Source organism: Gymnoscopelus braueri (genome assembly GCF_963280865.1).
Source record: "Gymnoscopelus braueri genome assembly, chromosome: 18".
NCBI classification, from domain to species: domain Eukaryota; kingdom Metazoa; phylum Chordata; class Actinopteri; order Myctophiformes; family Myctophidae; genus Gymnoscopelus; species Gymnoscopelus braueri.
In genome coordinates this window covers 32,837,171-32,856,641 of record NC_137618.1, presented here as the reverse complement: position 1 = coordinate 32,856,641, position 19,471 = coordinate 32,837,171, and the positions used below count along the sequence as shown (strand labels likewise).

The 19,471-nt window shown below is 44.0% G+C and overlaps 1 protein-coding gene across 1 annotated transcript in view; it reads left to right on the top strand.

Annotated features, from left to right (window-relative positions):
- The window catches only part of agps (alkylglycerone phosphate synthase), a 34,556-nt gene extending 15,510 nt beyond the window's left edge, over positions 1 to 19,046 (top strand). The window contains exons 10-20 of the mRNA XM_080456545.1: positions 145 to 253; positions 4,195 to 4,322; positions 5,891 to 5,942; positions 8,105 to 8,181; positions 8,266 to 8,378; positions 9,859 to 9,928; positions 10,807 to 10,868; positions 11,888 to 11,977; positions 12,868 to 12,967; positions 13,139 to 13,196; positions 16,814 to 19,046. Of these exons, the coding sequence (XP_080312671.1) occupies positions 145 to 253; positions 4,195 to 4,322; positions 5,891 to 5,942; positions 8,105 to 8,181; positions 8,266 to 8,378; positions 9,859 to 9,928; positions 10,807 to 10,868; positions 11,888 to 11,977; positions 12,868 to 12,967; positions 13,139 to 13,196; positions 16,814 to 16,935 (981 nt within the window). The 3' untranslated portion in view covers positions 16,936 to 19,046. The remainder of the gene's footprint in view (positions 1 to 144; positions 254 to 4,194; positions 4,323 to 5,890; positions 5,943 to 8,104; positions 8,182 to 8,265; positions 8,379 to 9,858; positions 9,929 to 10,806; positions 10,869 to 11,887; positions 11,978 to 12,867; positions 12,968 to 13,138; positions 13,197 to 16,813) is intronic.
- Positions 19,047 to 19,471: the final 425 nt, after the last annotated feature.

Sequence of the window (19,471 nt, the reverse complement as noted above, 5' to 3'; positions counted from 1 at the left end):
GGTTAATATTGTGACACTCAGGTAGTCGGGCTGTGAACCGAGACCGGATTGGGGTTTAAAATGTCTTTCACAGTGAATTACTGGCGGCATCTTATTTCCTCTGAGTTTCTTCTTTTAAAATGTTGCTGTCCTGTCACCGCTCAGGTCATCCATGTGAGGATGGTGACTCCTAAAGGAGTGATTGAGAAGAGTTGCCAGGGTCCGCGCATGTCGACAGGGCCAGACGTGCACCACTTCATCCTGGGCTCCGAAGGTTTGTTCATTACTCTGACATTTTCCTCGTGACTTTCACATCACGGTCTGTGTGTGTGTGTGTGTGTGTGTGTGTGTGTGTGTTCATGAGTTTTTGGATTGGGGGTAACAGCAGGAGAGTTCTCAGGCTGCAGGCCTGGTTAACATTAACCAGCACTGGTGGAAAAGCGATGCAGCGGGGTGTTAGGTACGAACCAGCATGTGTCCTCCCCACTGCAGTGCCCTGTCCTTGTGAATGCCCACAGAGAATACTGCCATATGCCAGGTCCCCCTCACATAATGAGGAGGTGCGCACATTCTTGGCATCGCCATGTTAAACAGCTGTGGATACAAACTCTATATTCGCCCAACAAAGCTCAGCAATCTGCTCACCGACTATGGTGGGATTACTGCAGAGATCTCCATTTGTACTCATTAGAATTGATTTCGGCGGATACGAAAAGCACATCTGTCGATAATTTCAGAACTGGATGCATTTAATTGTGTCGTAATATAAACTGCACGCAGAAATTCTGGGTTTCAAACTGTGATGAGGGTATTATTTAGTTCAACCTCCAAATCAAGTCGCAACTTCTTTTTGAATTTTTGATATTTAAAAAAAATGTTTGGGTCTGGAGTGCTCGGAAGTTCAAAAAAGTATAATGAAGGTGCTCTTTGGTTGGGGACTCAATAGTGCAACAAAGGAAAAAAACAAGGCACTCTCCTGGTGAAAAAGTTGTAAAGCCTTTATTGAGAGGGCTATTTCATCATTGAATTTAGTTAAAACTGACAGGGATGACTCGCGCATAGCGGCACCACAGCCTTCTTCAGGGGCTGTTTCCTGTTTCCAGTCACTTATGTGACTCCTCATACTGTGTGTGTGTGTGTGTGTGTGTGTGTGTGTGTGTTTGTGTGTTAATTAGTGGTGCCCTCTGTTGGTGTGGTTGAGAATAACTAGCATGCATAGTTGTTGGTGACTCCCATGGTCAGAGTAATATTTTCAGATAAACCCCCTGAATAATAAGTTCCATGATGGGCAGTATCTTGCATGAGTCAATGTGTTACTAGCAGCCATGCTCCCTCGCTTGTGACGGTTATTTTGTCTGAGAAACTGGACAGTCTGAGGAGTTTGGAAAGATAAAGACGGTCTTGCTGTGTCTCGCCCATACTGAAAGGGCTGAAGGTTGTGGAAAGCGAGAAGAGGGGACAGGACCACACGTCTCTGAGAGGGTGTGTGCTCCTGGGAGGCCCACTAGGTGGATCTAGAGGTCACCACACTGCTGGGTCTCATTAGAATTATCTGCTTCTTCACCCCAGTACCCCCACCCTTGACAGTAGGCCACGACAACAAAGCACAGCACCCAAGTCCCGCAACTACGCTGTGCATGTTAAGTGGAACGCATCCTTTTTAATCAGAATTGACTGCGAGACCTCTTGGCACTCCTCATTCGCTACGCAGCAGCCAGGTCTGCCTATCTGTGACCTTGAAAGAGCCTGAATGCAAAGCACTTTCCTGCACCCGACTTTCCATTGTTAAAAGGGAATGATTGGAATAATCAATAATAATCACTCTCTCTTTGAAAGTTCTCTCAGCCATGGAGACTCTAATGCAGGTGTGGGTGTAGACGACCAGTGCAAATCAAATTTTGCGCTGAGTTAAAGCTATGTGATGATGTGAAAACACTCCCTTTGATGGCCAAGCAGTCATCTGGTATGACATTGTTCCCTGACATTTTTGGTAGAAGACGGTTGTGTGATGGGGACTGGTCCACTTCCCTGCATAATGTTCCTCTACCAGGAGGTCACATGTACAGAGGAGCTCCCTCTCATGTGTTGTGTTCACTGACCTTCCTGTTCTTACCTCCTTGCAGACGTATGTCTCTCACTTATTCTCTTGCTCCCTCGCACTCCATCTCTCTAGCTCCTCCTACTCTCATTGTATCCTGTGGCTTCTCTCTCTCTCTCCCTCTACTCTCTCTCACCCTCCTTTTTCCCCTCCTCCTGTGTAGCTCCTCCCCAATAGCGTAAAGACGAGTCAAATGATGCCCCCGAGAGGAGGCCTAATGGCGTCACATGTTATCCGTTGGGCCACTAGAGAGCAGCATGTGGCATGTAGTGTCACGTTCGAGGGCTCATTAACAGGCTGACGAAGCCCGCTAATGGAGCTGGCTATGTTCAGTTCAGATGTGTCCCTGTGCAGGAGAACATTTGCTCCAATAACACACATAACAAGAAGAAAAACAATGCATTCCATTTACCCTGAAGGAGACCATTCAGGAAGTCCCAATCGTGACTGGACTGTAACGTCCAAATGTTGTGTCAAAACACTGCATATTTAAATGTTTTTACAGCTGAATTTTGTCTAAGCAGGGCAAGGCAAGTTTATTTATAAAGCTTTCTTTTCACGCACAAAGGCAATTGAAAGTATTTAGATAAGGTATAAAAAGGTTTTAAAGGCATAAAAAGAGGGAACATGCGGTCAAGTTGCGCACAATCAGCAATAAACGTTGTCAGGAGTATCATATTTTGTAAGGGCGTTTATGCTTTCTCTGTTCAGCCACCAATATGTGGAACTCTGCATGATGTCATTACAGGTGTTTTGTGTTTTGCATTAATTGTGGGAAGAATAGTTGTACTATGACCTGACACTGGCTGATGATGTTTGATGTTGCTTCTCGTTATCCGTGATTCATAAACATTCACAAACCTGTTAGCCAGACATCTGTGTGTTTTTAATGGAAGCAGTAAATATGGATGCTCTGGATGGCAAAACGGGAACTCACTTCTAGCTTTCCCCTCCCTCAGAATAATGTACTGGTGGCAGAATTATAAAAGCGTTTTATGACATAGGTTATCATTGTTTACTGTGATCTCGTTAAGATAAAAGTGCCATTAGAATTCTTGCAATTGCCGGGGTTTAATAGTGCGCTTTGTCCAAGCTGACTACGAGGCTGAGTCCTGTTGAGATGGCTAACGCTAGCACGTTTACTGCACTGTTTGTTAGCTGTCCAATTTGTACCAGTCGAAAGCATGTGCCAGTGTGCGTAAATGCTTGGCATTCAAATAATATCCTTGTGTTATAACCTCATATTGAAATTAAACTAAACACACACTCACTGATTTGGTTCTTTTTTTTATTACTATATTGGCTTAGATTTTTTTTTTTTTTTTTTACTATATTGGCTTAAAAATGTTCACTTGTGTTTAACCACATTAACCCTGGTGTCCCTATTTCGGGCATGTCATAATAGATTTCAACTTTTTCTTTTTTTATGAGCTTGTAGATTGGCTGTATTCGTATAGTCCAAGTATAAAACGGGGCTTAAGTGGTTAAGAGCATTAATCACAGACATGCTCCCTTTGTGACAACCGTTGGAACAGCAATATGAGCCCTTCAGCAGCAGCAGAAGCTAGCCGTTGACAGTGTTCAGGGTCAGGAGGTCTGCTAAAGGTCTCTGTATGGCCTTATATGCAGCCCTGCTGTTAGCCCCGGCCCTGCCTTTGATATGGGCCTGCTTTATTTCTCCATACTCCTAGCTGATAAATCTAACTTGTCCTGCCCGTGTGTTGTGGAAAACCAGATCACTGAGGTGAAATATGAGACGAAAGGTCACCAGCTGCACCCTGGGGAGACGGGTAGCAGAGACCTGTTATAGGTTTTGATGCTCCACACTTAAGCCTTATAGACTTCATCGTATGATGAATAGCAGATCTACATGCTCACAACGCGTCAGTGTGACGCGTAGTGAGCTTGTAGATCTGCTATTTTCGAATTTGTTAATTATTTTCTTTTTGAAAACATTGGAACTGTTTTGCCTGTGTAATGACCTGCCCAAATTATGAGTGCCAAGATTAATGGAGTTAATACCAGGGTAGATTGCATCAATTGTGTGGGAACTGGCTTTTCTTTTTTTTTCCTCATCTCCTCATAATGTCTCTTTCTCTCATTGTGATTTTCCACAGGAACTCTGGGCGTTGTTACCGAGGTAACAATGAAGATCCGCCCCGTGCCGGAGTACCAGAAGTATGGCTCTGTTGTATTCCCCAGCTTTGAGCAGGGAGTGGCCTGCTTGCGAGAGGTTGCCAGACAGGTACCATATCATCCCTGTAACCTTGTATGTCAAAAAACTAGACTTTTTCAGGAAATGTAAAAAAAAAGAACCTGTGTTCCAGTGGCTGTGATGTAGTATTTTTCTTTTTAATACTTTTCATTGGTTAAAATTATATACATTTCATACGCCTATGATATATTTATTCTGCCTATAATTACATAATTACATTATATTATTCTCAAATAGCAGATCTACAGTACAAGCTTGTAGATTAGCTATTTTCAACAAGACAAAGTGTAAAACTCGGAATTAATTTATGAACAAAAAAAGTTATTGAAAGGTTTCTGCCCGACTGCCATGATATCCTAAAAAGTATCCTTGTTGCTACTTTTTGCAGTAAACGCAGACTATCAATAAACATTACCCCTGGTGTTGACATCACTTTGTTTGGTTGAATAGATTACCGTAATGTATCTGTTACACTGCCAAACCTTGAGTGTTGATTTAACTCTGAAAGAGTACAAATTGACCCATAATGATCCAATTATACAATAAGGATTTTATAATGTTCTTGTCGGTTTATTTTATATGAAATGTGCACTGCAATTATTTTATTTAAATTAAATGTGAGAATCTTACACGTAATGCCTTGTAACCAATACGGCATCATTTTAACAGACCTTAACCACTCTGACGCCTAATTTATACTCTGTCGCACGACAGTGTCTTACGCTGAAAATAGAAGACCTTCAACTAAGCTCACAACGCGTTGCATACGCTGTTAGCTTATAGGTCTTTTCTTCTACACGTGACAATTTCGTGCGACAAAGTATGAAGCGGGCTTAGGGAAACACAGGGTCACACAGGGTTACTATATCGAACCATGATGAAAAGGAATAAAACTGAATGTTACAGGCAGTCAAGATGACTAGGCCGCCAGCTCTGCTGTAACCTGGCTCCACCCCCTGAATCGTTTGCCTCGCATTCAGGGTCTGGTGACGCTGTCGAAGGCGGGTGTTTCTCGGTTGAAAATCTGTACGACGAATCGGGATCGGGATAATCCAGTATGAACCAATCGCCAAAGAGTCTTTGAAAAAAAACACGTTGGCCACGCCCCCATCTCAGAAATCGGCTGCATTGAGAGGGCTTTCAGACTGAATAATGGAGTGAAACGAAATGAAAATTCAGGCTGAGTGTCAGGCTAGCTCTGCTGTCCATGGCTGTTTAAAAGTGTGCTGATGCAGCTATTGTTGATGGCGACATGAGGGTCTGCTCTGTACCACCACTACCACAGTGATACTGTGAAAGGCTATTGACCCCCCCCGAGTATGACGTAAGAGCAAAATGGCCGCTGCGTGAAATTAATCTTAACATGGGACAAACCCTGCCACCAAGAGTTGCACCTAACATTAGCACTGATGCATATCTATCTGGCAATGTTGATGAAAGAGCTGTTGCAGAAATTCATAAAAAGAAACGGGACAGGATAGTATCTACTAACCCAATGAAGAATCATAAGATTAAACAATTTGTTTTCAATGACTGATTTGAATTAATATATGAATATTAAAAAAGGGACAACTTCATTGTTCTTTTTTCTCACCTAGAGATGTGCACCAGCATCCATTCGGCTTATGGACAATGAACAATTTCAGTTTGGTAAGTTTGCAGTGGTGTGTGTGCATGTGGTGCTGTGTACAGACTAGTATATCAGTGGGTTCCAAACTGAAAGTTCCCAAGTCCAGTTTGGAACCTTCTTGGAAATAGAGCACCACTAGTGGGGTGAACATCACTCCGCATTGAAACGAATTGCCATTAACAGAGAGAAAATATTGTGTGTGTGTGTGTGTGTGTGTATTTATAATAACGGTGGGTGTATTTATAATAACGGTGGAACCAAGTGCTAAATAATAACCTATGAAAATAAAGAATCACTTAAGTTTTTGAAGAGATTATTTTCCATATACTGTGTACAGTACAAGCATGTGTTTACACACACACACACACACACACACACACACACACGAACACACGTTTGTTTAAGCTGAAGAAAATTGGGCCTTAAATATCCACACTCTTGCATACAAGCCCTTGAGTACAGTGTCATGCTATACTGTGCAACATGCCTGCGTATGACCTGGTTATCTATTTTCAGAGAATGTCTATTCCCTTAGGCCTCTCCTGTAACCTCTATCTTTGATCAGAAGATTTTACAGCATGTCGCACATTGCATAACCAGTAACCGAAGATATACCATAATCGTTTTAGATCATATACGTTTACATATGTTAATTTATTTTAACCATGTAAACCCTATATACTCTGTTGTACGTCAAATAGTGAAAATAACCGATCTACACGCTCACACGTTGCAATGCGTTGAGCTTGTAGATGGCTATTTTTGCCAATTTCTTTTAAACAAATATGCTACTGCAGGGTTTGTGGTGTGGTTAATAAAAAGCTATTTGGTTCAGTGTATGCAGTGTTTTATGAATGTGTTCCATTAAAAACGAAGAAACAAAACCTCACAAAATTGTGAATGGCACTGATACAGTACCTTGTACAGTGTTGAATTGTTAAACTGATCATTATTTCACAAACTGAAAATACACACAAGCGAAGAATTGAGGCACAATGAAAAATGACCTTGGCAAAAATTAAGTAGTTGTTACATTGAAGTTTTATGATATTGTTTCTTGAGGTGTAGTGGAATGCATCAGGCATTGCCAGAGATCTCTGTAAAGTTCCCCAGTCTCCAGGGATCTCATTAGCTCCCCTATATTTCCACTTTTCACAGAGTAGGCACTTCCTAGCATTAAATAGGCAAGATGAAGCGACCAGGTTTTTCACTAATAACTAAAACTCATGGCTCTATGATACCTTCTTGGGCTTATTAGTGGCTTGTCCTCACTTTTAATCATGTCGGCTGTTGAGTAAGGAGAGTTGATGTATTCATGGCTCATTTTCAGATTGGGACAACGAGTAGAATTTAGCACTGCCTGTCTTGATACACAAGATGAAAAATGAGTGCAGTGGAGTAGGTGGTACACTGAAAAATCTGCAGTGTTAATTCAACTTGTAAAGTGTAAACATGGACCCAAATGAACCCTCAAGGGTCCATTTGTGACCATTCGTACACTCGAGTTAACACTGAAGATTTTTCTGTGTAGTGTCTATTGATACGGCAGAAATGTGAGCAAGCTAAAACTCGAGGGGCAGAATCACACAGTTCTCTCTTTCTGGATATTGAGTATTTAATTAACGAGTGTGATGGCTGCTGGAGACCTAAAGACCTGCAATCAAATTTTTGGAATGGAAATAATTAGGACACTAAGTGATGAAGAGACTTGAGATTGGGGGAGGGGAGCGGCGTAAATGAACTGGTAAGTCTCCACGACATCACCCGTGCCTTTCCCGCTGTGATTGATAACCATCCCTCTAGGCCCGGACCCTCATTTTCACTTGTCCACAGGCACTTTTGTGCGTCCGATCAGGAATAAATCAAAAAGTGTGCATGAGGAAGACGGATATCGCCGCGTCAACCCCACTTCCCTTCGGAAACCCCCCCCCCCCTGATTTATTGTCCCTGTCGCTGGCAGCCACTGGCCAGTTGCAAAGTTATTCAAATGTTGCCATTTATTTTTCATCCTTTTTGTTTGAAACCTAAATAAGTCAGGCTCACTTGCCCTCTTAAAACGCTGGAGGAAACCAGCGGGAAAGAGACTAATGTGCAAAAAAAGGTGTTGCTCAAAACTGTCAGATGCCACTTGGTTTTGAAAAGAGTGGAGTTGACTTTTCTGATAGAGATTTGTTTTCTGCAGGCCATGCCCTGAAGCCTCAAGTGTCCTCAATTTTCACGTCCTTTATGGATGGCTTGAAGAAATTCTACATCACCAAGGTAATGTTTGTAATCCTAATCCTTAAAAAAAAAGAGGTATTTTTTTTCCCTCCCCAGTGAAGAGTTTCTTTCTGTTCTTCGCAGTTCAAAGGCTTTGACCCCCACTGCTTGTGTGTGGCCACCCTGCTCTTTGAGGGGGATCGTGAGAAGGTCTTGCAGAACGAGAAGCAAGTTTATGACATTGCGGCTAAATTTGGGTAGGTAGCTGCGCTCTCTTCTCTCCCTAATCTGGCTCGATCACATGACTTTCACTGTGGCATTAATCTGCCAGCGGCGGGATGATGACATGTGTTGAGCAAAGATCACTTAAAGATCACTGTCCATACAAAGCACAGCAATGACAAAGCACCTTTTGACACGACTTTGAATGTGATGGGTGGGGGGGGCGGGGGGGGGTCAGCCTGAGGCCTGTGATGTTACTCCATTCAACCAACCAGTTCACGGTAGCGTCAAAAGACTGGAGACGCGTTGGTTTAACTGTTGGGATTTGGTCCTCCACTCAGTAGTCTGTCGTGGTACAGAGTGATGGATCACCTGTGGATGTCCCCTTGTCAGGCCAGCTTTTGTGTTGAAGGGGGTGGGGTGTGGGCGGTTGATAGCAGGGCACAGCTCCCTGTAGGACAGGGCGATAGGGTGGAGTCTGGGAGTGCTCCTCTGCTGTGATTGATCATGGAACAGATCAATGAGGACTTTGGTGGAAATAAGTTATCTATCAGCCGGAGAGGGATGCTATCTCCATCCTCACCCTGTTTTTAGCCTCCAGCACGGCCTTTTTTTTACATTTTAACCTTCATGTCCCAATCCACCTGAATTATATATGGTATTGAGATAATTGGTCCATCCAGTGCTACAGCATTTCTGAGATGGTTGTTAGGGGATTCCAAACATTGTTCAATTGCTGTCGAGCTAAAAACAAATGTGATCATTTAATTGTGATCATTTAAAATGTGCTTTTAGGCTTTAAGATCACTATGCTCCAAGATAGTTGTCGATAAATTGTGGACCCATTTGCATTTTACAAAGATTGTCCAGGAGAGCTGTTTGTCAAAATGGCAATTCAGGAATATTGACTTTAGTTTCCAATTCATTGCAAACTGTGCTCCTGCTTCTCCAACCAATCAGAACGTATTTAATCAGGACATTAGTCTTGCGAACAAACCTCCATGTTCCTCGTTGTGTAACATCACCCTATGGATTGTGTGTTAGTGTAGCTATTTGGCTCAGTTGCCAAATCTACAGGTCACTGGATTGTGGCTGTCATGTAATACTGTAGCTTGGAGTTCAATCATCAGAAACATGTCACCTACCAGGAGCATCCGATACTTTATTGCATTATTTCAAATAAATCGTCATCACTTGTCAAATCGAGTGCCAGTGATGGATTGGGGTGGTTCTGTGAGGAATATTTTCTTTTTTTAGTGTTATGAAACAAGGGAGGGAATAAGTAAATCAATATAGCGATTTCCTAATGAGCGTATCCTGATTAGTTTGGGTAGTGGATGAAAATTTGATTACCCACTGCCAGTGATAGATGTGTGGCTGACCTGTGCCGATGCGTGGAGCACTGCTTCATTGATCCGTACATTGTTAGATTGACAAGAGTGCCTCAGCTCCCGGGCAGCTGCAAAGACACTGGAAAGAGGGCTGTTAAATATTAACCCTGTTATCTGCTTCCAGGGGCCTGGCAGCTGGAGAGGACAATGGTCAGAGAGGCTACATGCTGACCTTCGTCATCGCTTACCTCCGGGTGGGTCACTCCTCTCCCTATTTTTCCCTTGGCTGATGGGCAGGTTTGGGGGTCTAAGGGACTCTGACTAGACCTCTAACAGCGGAAAGGATAGCATGCAACACCGCAGAGGCCATAGAATGTGACCTCACAGTTTGATGTTGTCAGAATGTCTCAGAATGTGGTATTTAACGTCTTGAAAAGCGGCCGCTGTTTGCTGCCGCGATCACAATGCCGTGCTTTTCTTTGTTTTGTTTTTTTAGACATCATAGACCTCCTAGCAGTCATTCCAATGCTGCAGAACCCACAGCCAGACATTTGCCATTTCTTTTTTTCCCTGTAATAGTTTTTTAGAGTATCCAATAATTTGTTACCCCCTTTTTCACCCCAATTTAGTCATTATGACAAATGATTCCTCCCCGCACACATTTCTGTGTTGTCACTGCTGTTGTATCCTACTACTCGCATACCAGTAAGGAGCCCCCCCATGGAGGCTGTAGAGACTTCGTCCTACTCCCTGCTGACAGGTGCCGCCCCAGCCCATAGGATTACATGCAGTGACTATTGTCACCCTCCCCGCCTGGCTTCCCTCCCCCGAACACAGGCCAATTGTGTTCGTGTAGACCAGGGGTTCTCAAACTGTTTTTTATACCACAACCCCATTATTATGAGGGAATTTATTTTGGGCGACCAGTGTGCGACGGCACCTTCCCGCGACCGCACTTTGGGTCGCGACCCATAGTTTGAGAACCGCTGGTGTAGACACTCAACAAAGCCGGATGTACCACGGTGGATTCGAACACACAACCTCCGCGGTGGTGGACCGGCATTTACCACTGCGCTCCCCGAGCGGCCTGACCATGTGCCATTTCTAAACCTGTGCATTGTCTCCTGGACAGGACTTGGGGATGGACTACTACGTGATGGGGGAGTCGTTCGAGACCTCTGTGCCTTGGGACAGGTAAAGATACCAATACAAAAAACACTACTGTGTGGGCTTTATCAGTGAATCTGAATGGCTACAAGCCATTTTTCTATCACCCTCTTCCCACGCAGTCACGAGAAGTGAAGAGAACCAAAGAAATGTAATTCAGCCACCACCGCCCCCCTTTCCCTTCTCTTATGCTTTTTTTCCCCTGCCTTCCCTCTGCCTTTGACATTCACCTTCATGCCTGCCTCCTTCCCCCATTAACTGTCTCAGCGTGGGCGGAAGCCTGTCTTTTCAGCCTACAGCCAAAAAACACAGCGACATGGGGGAGATGGCTCCACAAGCACGTTTCGGTGGAGCTCGCATTCCTGTCGCCCGCCCACACCAGTTCAGTTCATATCCACGTTCTGTGTGATGGGCAAAACTATGCACCACCTTCTCCATATCACCTTCACCGTGCAAAGAATACCGCACGCTTACACACACGCACACAGAGTATGAGCTCCTTGCTGTGTAAAATGCCTGATGGGGGAGACCAAGAGATCAGGCTTTGAGGCGAGCATATGTGCCTGGCTCATTACCCGTCCTCCTCCACACTCGACTGCACATGCCTAGCACTGGCGGCCATTTCCACACCGATGGGAACATCTCCCAGACAGTATGCATCTACCACAGCACAGCTCTCACTCTCCACAATGGCCCCTGTTATTCTTTCTCTCTCCCCATCCTTTTTGCTCTTTTCTCTCTTGTCTTATAAGTTAACATAATTCATGAGTTCGGCATCAAGCGATATGCTTGTCAAGATGTACTGAAATCGCTGTTCTTATCCATAGAATCGAGTCTTAAGGGTGTGTGATCGGGTGTTGCTCTATTGTATGTGGTGTCTGGGTGAAGGTTGTTCTACTCCCAGCTAGGGCAGCTTCCTCAAAATCTTGAACTACCGGCCATATTGCACTGACGGATCCTTCTAACCTGCCATTCTATGTTCTTTACATCTAGCTGCTTTAAAACCCACGTCTTTTTGTGTGTGCGTGGCTTTCTTTTCTTCATAGGGTTTTGGACATTTGCCGGAACGTGAAAGAGCGCATTACCAGAGAGTGTAAAGAGAAAGGAGTGCCATTTGTACCATTGTCCACATGCAGGTAATGTTTGCAGACTGCAGAACATATATTTATGCACTGCACGAAAGATTACAATAAGTCTCCATTGTCAGATTATGAATGATTGTCGACAAGACCCCCTGACCCTTTGTCAGCTATCTAGAGCCAGTAGATCGACAAACAACCATTGGGACAGACAGACAAACGGGTGAGGGGTACCAGGCTTCTTCCCCCTCACTGAGGACAGATTAGGCCTCTGCCTGATTATGCTTCAGCCATTCATTTCCTGGCTGCAGTCTGTCACAAGATTGATTTGTCCATTTAACCTCTAGAAAAGCCAGTGTGCTAGGTGATGGGCCATGTCAAATGATCAAGGGCTCTGCACACAATTCCTCCAAAGGGATGGGGACTAGGAAGATACAATGCTAACTGTTTTATGCTGGTAGGTGATGAGGTATCATCTTGGATTAATTTAAACAGTTTGCTTGTTTTTTACTCTTTATATCTTTGAGTGAAAAAATAAATAATTTGGCGTCATTGATTGATCGCTTTGAGGGACATGGCACTAAGTCAACCCCTTGCATACTGAGCAGCTACAAATGTGGCTCAGATGATCCAATAAAATTGTGCGATGGCCATTTAATGTCCTGATAATATGATGTTATTGAAGGTGACAGAGCCACCATGCTGCCGCCGCTTTCTAGAAAACATGAACGGAATTGGGGTCAAAGGGTTCAGGAGAAAAGCCCAGCCTCCCACTTCACTCTGCCCTCCGATTACAAAGGGAAAATCACGTTCATTGTTTGAAAATGGAGTGCCTCAACTAAGCCCATATTCATTGGATTCATGTAGAATTGATTTTCAGAGGGGCATGTGATCTTCTTTTCTTGTTTTTAACAAATTGTGTGCGTTGCACCTGTGCTGTTTTTCAGGGTGACTCAGACGTATGATGCTGGTGCCTGTGTGTACTTCTACTTTGCCTTCAACTACAGGGGACTCAGCGATCCAGTGCATGTGTATGAACAAGTGGAGGTAAACACCATCATTTAGATCATTATACAACTGTCATGATGATGTACTTTATCTATTGTATCCTAGCAGTTCAATGTATCCTGATAATAATTTGACTTTGGCGTTGCACTCTCACTCCAATAACAGAATGTATGATATTGATTGAGTAATGAGTGTATCTTCAATTTACAGCATGCAGCCAGAGAAGAGATTCTTGCCAATGGAGGAAGCTTGTCACATCACCATGGAGGTATGATAGCAACCTGACTAACCCAATATCAGTGTTTTATGTCTCATTAGCCATTTTTTTGTTGCAGTAGCCAACCAGTGCAACAATTTTATTTGTCCTTAGTTTCTAGGTCTCATTTACCAAATATTTACTGAAACAGTTGAAGACTGTGTGCATTCTCAAAAGTTGTGACTATTCATGACGGGACAAGGCTCTTCAAAGTTAGATCAAAGTTGCCATGGAAGGCAGCATGGCAGTGTGTTTTGGGCCATGTCAGCGAGTGGGCTAACATGTGGTCTTCTCGTAAAAAATCAATTTAAGCGAGGAGATCTTTCATCACTTCCTTCACATGTCCAAAATATGTTCCCACTGCACAGAAAATGTCTCCGAGTTAGCCATTTGTTCATTTCAACAATGACCAAATTAAACGTGAGTAAGGGATGGGGAGGGGGGGTGAAACCACTCTCCGAGCCCCATCAGGGCTAACCGAAATGGCTGCCTTATCTATATTGCCATCCGCCTCGCTGTTTTCATACATCACTTCAGGCTATTCATCACGCCTGTCAAAAACAGCATGCAGTGAATCAGCTGCGATATTAAATCACAATTTTTCCTGAAGGCGGGGAAGGGTTCAAAATTAAAAGATTGCTAATAAAAGGAGGCGGCGGGCCAGGGTAAATGATGCTGCCGTTATCGCCGGGTGTAAGCTGACCTCCAAACGGTGGCCTGGCCACCCTGTGCAACGCAGGGAGGTGTCGAGGGGGGGAGGGGGCCGATATTGATGCAGCTCCTGTGTGCAAGGCCCACTCTGTAATTGTGATTAATAACAGTGGGGCTTGCTATCTGGGCGCAGACAGGCCGGTTTGTCTGCCCACAATCAGCGCTTGACAAATGGAGCTAGTTTCACTGGGTTTTGTGTATCAAAGAAAACAGATGTAGTCTAGGAAGGCGAGGTGGGAGGGCACCACAGGAAATATACATTTTTGTAGCCTGTGTTTATAGCAGGTCAGCCTTATGCTGTGTGGGAGTGAGGTGAGGGTGGCCAGGCGCGTGGAAAGCGTTGCCCTTATTTTGTGCTACTCAACATGCCGTCCGACGAAACGCCACGTTGTGCAAAGTTGAAAATGGGTGGCACCTTAGCAGAGATTTTAATTCAAAAAGCTTGCCAAAGTGGGGGTCAAAGTGATGACAAATATTTAAGAGGCAAAAGCTTCACTGTGTGCTTGATGATTCCGCGGGTGTTATTTGAAATCCAGAACATTGGAAGAAATGTCCTCTTTAACCAGGTCACTAGTGTTGCAGCAGTGGAGAGCTGCGAGAACATCCATCATTGGTGGTGGTGGTGGGGGGGGAGTCATCCATCCATCAGTCCCGGCCGTGGACTGCGATGGTGCACGCCGCGCCCCAGCCTCTCAGCCAATACCCTGGCTCTGTCGTATCAGCGGAGCGCAGGGCCGCTACCTTAGCCCGTCTTTCATGTTCTGACCCCCATTTGTCAAGGCAGCCCAGAGAGAGACAGAGAGGAGTGTGTCAAGGGGTGGCGGCTCAGCTCGCGGTCTCTATAGCCTCCTCTGTATGAGGGCTGCCCCGGGGGCGGCTGGCAGCTCCACCTGACCTTGTGGCTTTGCAGGGCGTCACTTTAGCACACTCGGCCAACTGCACCAGCACTCGGGTCACTGCACTGAGGAGACAGAAAAATGACTTGACTCAGTGACTTTATTTCCCCCACTCATTAGACCAGCTAGTCTTGTACACATGAGAAATCTGCCACTTTAAGGTGTGTGTGTGTGTGTGTTATATTTTTCTGTCGCTACTAAAATAACTGCCTGCTCTTCTTTGCATGTCTCAGCTGCACAGACCAAAGCCAGGGGAGATTGATTGCAATAGCAGGCGCAAAAGAGAGAATATGACAAGATAGATGTGTAAATTATCACTGTGATGGAGGCAATGATGCAGTCCCAGCACCTTCTGTTTTCTCTCTTCTTCCCTGAGTAGAGGGAGGGATGGAGGTGGTACAAGGGACGGGAGTAAGGAGGAGGGTAGGAGGAGGAGGTGGTTGTGGGAGGAGGAGAGCAGGCTACTTTCTTAGTTATTGGGTAACTGCTGATTGGGTGAATGACCGGTCCCTCTGTCACCATCTGGAGGTGTGTGCGGTGCAGCAGGCCCCTGGTGGCCCCCTGTGTCTGTTGTCAGGAGACGGGCCTCGCTAGCCCCACCTGGGTTCCCTGGCGGGGCTTGTTGTCACTGATAACACACAGTTCTTCCAATCTCGCTCCGACGCTTTAGGCCTGCCCCGCCCTCAACATGCCCTATTAACATGCTGGCCCCCTACCCAATCCCTCATCGGTGACGCGCTACAGAGGTGCGAGCGTATCCAAATGGGACGGGGAAGGCGTGTGAACATTTCCATCTTGTCACACTTTTTCATTTTCAGACTCGCCTCTGTATCTAATCTCAGGTGATTATGGTGGGGCCTTTCAAACCCGAGTGTGTTTACCCACCCAGCAGGCACCTGTTCTAGATCGTTCTATTCTCAGATCTATTTTTAGAGTCTTGGTACAGAAGTGTCAAGTTTTTTTTTGTTTATCTGAAGTCAATGTGACCTCGAAGAGCAATACATTTTCCCAGAGCACAAGATTCAGAAGTTTCCGTGCTGCTTTTGGGAGTATGAACTGACTATTTAATTTGAATGTTTATTACATTATTTTCATCCACCCTCCAACCCTTGATAACAAACCCTTGTCAGGGATATTTGCTCATAGATATGAGCGTTGTCAGCGGGGCCTCTCGGTAAGCTACGTGCAGCAGTCATACTGTGGGTGTTGGCGAAGGTGGCAGTCGGCAGAAAGGGTGATGGTTCTAGTTGTTGGTATGTTTTCATTGCGGTGGAAGCTCTCCGTCGGTTTGGTCCCACTGTCAATTTCACCACAGAGTCTCGAGGCCTCTCCCTGGCTCCAGACCCTCTGCTAAGAACCTGGACAGCTGGCAGAGCACCGGGCACCCCGCCGAGGCCCTGTGCCACGGCCACGCTCGCTCCTCAGGACAGAGCAGGAGCCACAGCAGAGAGTGGCCAAACGCCAAAGTCATGGCGACAGAGGACCATTGTGTTTCTGCCGTTTTTGGCCAATGGCGGGCTGTCAGCAAACCGAGCCTGTGTCAGGGGTACAGAACTGTGGTTGGGCCAAGCAAGCACGACAACCTTGGAGGGCACCCCCAGAGGAACACACTCTCTTGTACTGTGTTCTACACAAACACACATACATACACACATCTACCCTCCCACCCTTGTGGCTTTGGAGGGAGGGAATGGGAGGGGAGTGGTGGCCCGCTCGGTGAGAGAAAAGAGAGCGAGGGACGGCCGCTACAGCCGCCAGCCGGCCCCTCCTCTGGGAACACACAGAGCCTAATGAGTTTGATAGTCTGCTGAGCTCCATAAATCATGCCATGCAAAACATTTCTCCTCTCTGAATAAAAGCATTTATCACCCTCTGTTTATTCACTCACTCTCACAAGATTGATTGGCTCCCAGCAGCCTGCTGAGCAATCAGCCATGCCGATTCCTCTACCTCCCCCCCCCCCCCCCCCCCTCCTGTCTTCTTCCTCGTGCATATTTATTTATTTTTTTCTCTGTCTTTCAGTGGGGAAACTTCGGAAGGAGTGGATGAGAGAGACCATCTCCGAGGTGGGATTGGGGATGCTGAAGTCCGTCAAGGAATACGTGGATCCCAACAATATCTTTGGCAACAGGAATCTCCTCTAAGGTTCCTTATCGCCTTCATCTTTGTCTCACCTTTTTCTAACGGGAATCTTTGTGCATTTGAATTAACTCGATACTAAATGTGAAATTAACCACATGAACCTTACCATCCCTATATTGGGGAGAACATTCTGAGAAAATGGCAGATATACAAAATAAACAAAGCTTTGCAATGTGATTCATTGGGACCTTGTATATTGGCTATTTTTGGCGAAAGGATTTGGTTAAGAGGGGAAAAGGAGGGGGGAAAGAACAAACCCCTGGGGGACCCCAGTCAATGAAGCATATCGGGTTTATAAATGGTTAATAGGACAGAAATATCATTTTTGTTTTATTTGTTAATGAAAGTCATTTGGTGCCATTTGTTAATTCACCCAACTTAACCTACCAACTTTCTTTTACATAATGTTGCACATAACATGCTTTAACAATCAGTCAGTGTGTAATTCTTAAAAAGGACAATAAAAATAAACTTGTGTGCCATTGCATCATGGCCTCAGTCTGCCATCTGAGGTGATATGGTCAGATGCTTAAGGTGCTGATGGATCGTACACTTTTAATGTTTACTGTAAGTCTGTTGTGTATAAACGTGCTTGTTATGGCCTCACACACTGGGTATGATGCAAAATGATTATATTATGTGCGCTTAAACTGTTAAGAGTTCCTTAAGATCCTTGCCAACTTCATTAACTTTTGTGTTTCAGTTTTTTTGTAAATCACATTTGTTCTTTTGGTGTTATGGCACTACTTTAGCAGTAAGTTCTGTAGATGAATGCACTCTCTAAAGCTCTGTGCCTTTCTAAAGCTATGTGTCTGCCTTTCCCTTCTCTTACACACTCCAGTGTTGTACAGGGAGACTACTGTATGTGAACCTCATTTGTTTTGGGTGTCATGCTATTATTTTCCCTATATATCTGTGCACTCCCTAACTATAGTGTCTCTGTACCCTCTTGCCTTGTGTTTACCTGACTTACCACAGGGGGTGTGTGTATTCTTTTTTTCAACATGAAGAATTGTAGGTGTGCGTATGTGTGCGTGTGTGTACTAAACCCCTCCCCTCCAAAACTTGACAAAAAGAAGTCACTCCAACTAGTAAAAGTATGTCTAGAGATTATACATGTATATTTAGTTTTGTACTGAAAGCTTTTACCTTGCATGGTCTGGTTTTCCCAGAAAGTTTAGTGGACAAAGCCATCCTGTTGAGATCATCTATGCTTTAGCATGACCATGTCTGCAAACGCCTCTGAATCCTGGTGCTCATGTTGTACCAAAGACTCCATGCTGAACCTATTCATTACTCTATATATATATATACACAGATCTTGCAAACGTACGGTTTATATATGTTTGTACATGCTGTATATAAGTACAAACATCACATTCTAGTAATACATGCACAGCTAAATTGTATTTTTTTAAATCAACATATGCAAACAGTGACACTCCCTAAGCTCTGTAAAATGTATTGATATTTGTGACTGTTACTTACATGTGTACCGACACTTTCTATAAAACTAGTTACTTATTTTCAAGGTGTTGTAACGCATTCGTTCAGATCTGCCTTTAATTGATATTCCGAAAACTTTCAGCACAAAAAGAAATGTCACTGTTAATGTAACTATTGTGTATGTTTTTGGAAAGAATACTGTATTGCAGTTTGATACTAGACTTAAATCATTTTTCCATGATTAACCATTGATTAAGCCATTTGTTGACTGCGTTATGAATCTTTGAGACGGTTATTAAACCTGTAATTTATTTGATATTCAAGATATTTCTGAGGCCAAATAAGAGCCATGGCTACATTCCTTCTCTGCTTGCAGTTTTTGTACCTTGTCTCCTATTCCTTCCCAAGTGTCTATCATCTGATTCATTCATGATATTGCCTCGGTGAAGCTCTAGTGAAGGAAGTGGTTTGGGACCTGCCACCTCTTGTGGCATTATCGCCACAGTTTCATGCATTTTACCTGTGTCAAAACCTTTGTGAGAACTTGAAATCTGAATGTTATTGATGTACCTTGTTATTTCCACTGTTATATTAACATTCAAATACAATTTTGTCAATGCTTTTTGTGCAATAAATTTAAATAAAAATATACAGTTTTTGCAGCCCATCAATTTCTATATTCTTAGCTTTTTTTTGGTGTTGTGTGAGAGAGGGAGATCTATCTCTTACAACACAAAAACACAGTGAGAGACCCACAATAATTCCTGTTGCTTCCAGGATGAGAGGCTTTGTCTACATAAAGCCAAATATATTTTGCTTATTAGTTGCCTGCTAACCATGGAGCATGCACTTACAGTTCCATTCTGTTCATCTTCAACCACACAGCAGAACCAAGATTACCTTTTGATTGAATACTTAATTCATAGTTTGTACAGTTAACCAATAATGCTAAAAGGATAACATGAGGCCTTGTTTCCATTGTGATCCTACATTTAAAGTGACACTTTGATTAATCTATAATGGCAGTGTCATTGCTTTATTTTGATTTTAAATGAAAATGAAATAAAAATGTTCATCTTTATATTTTAAGTC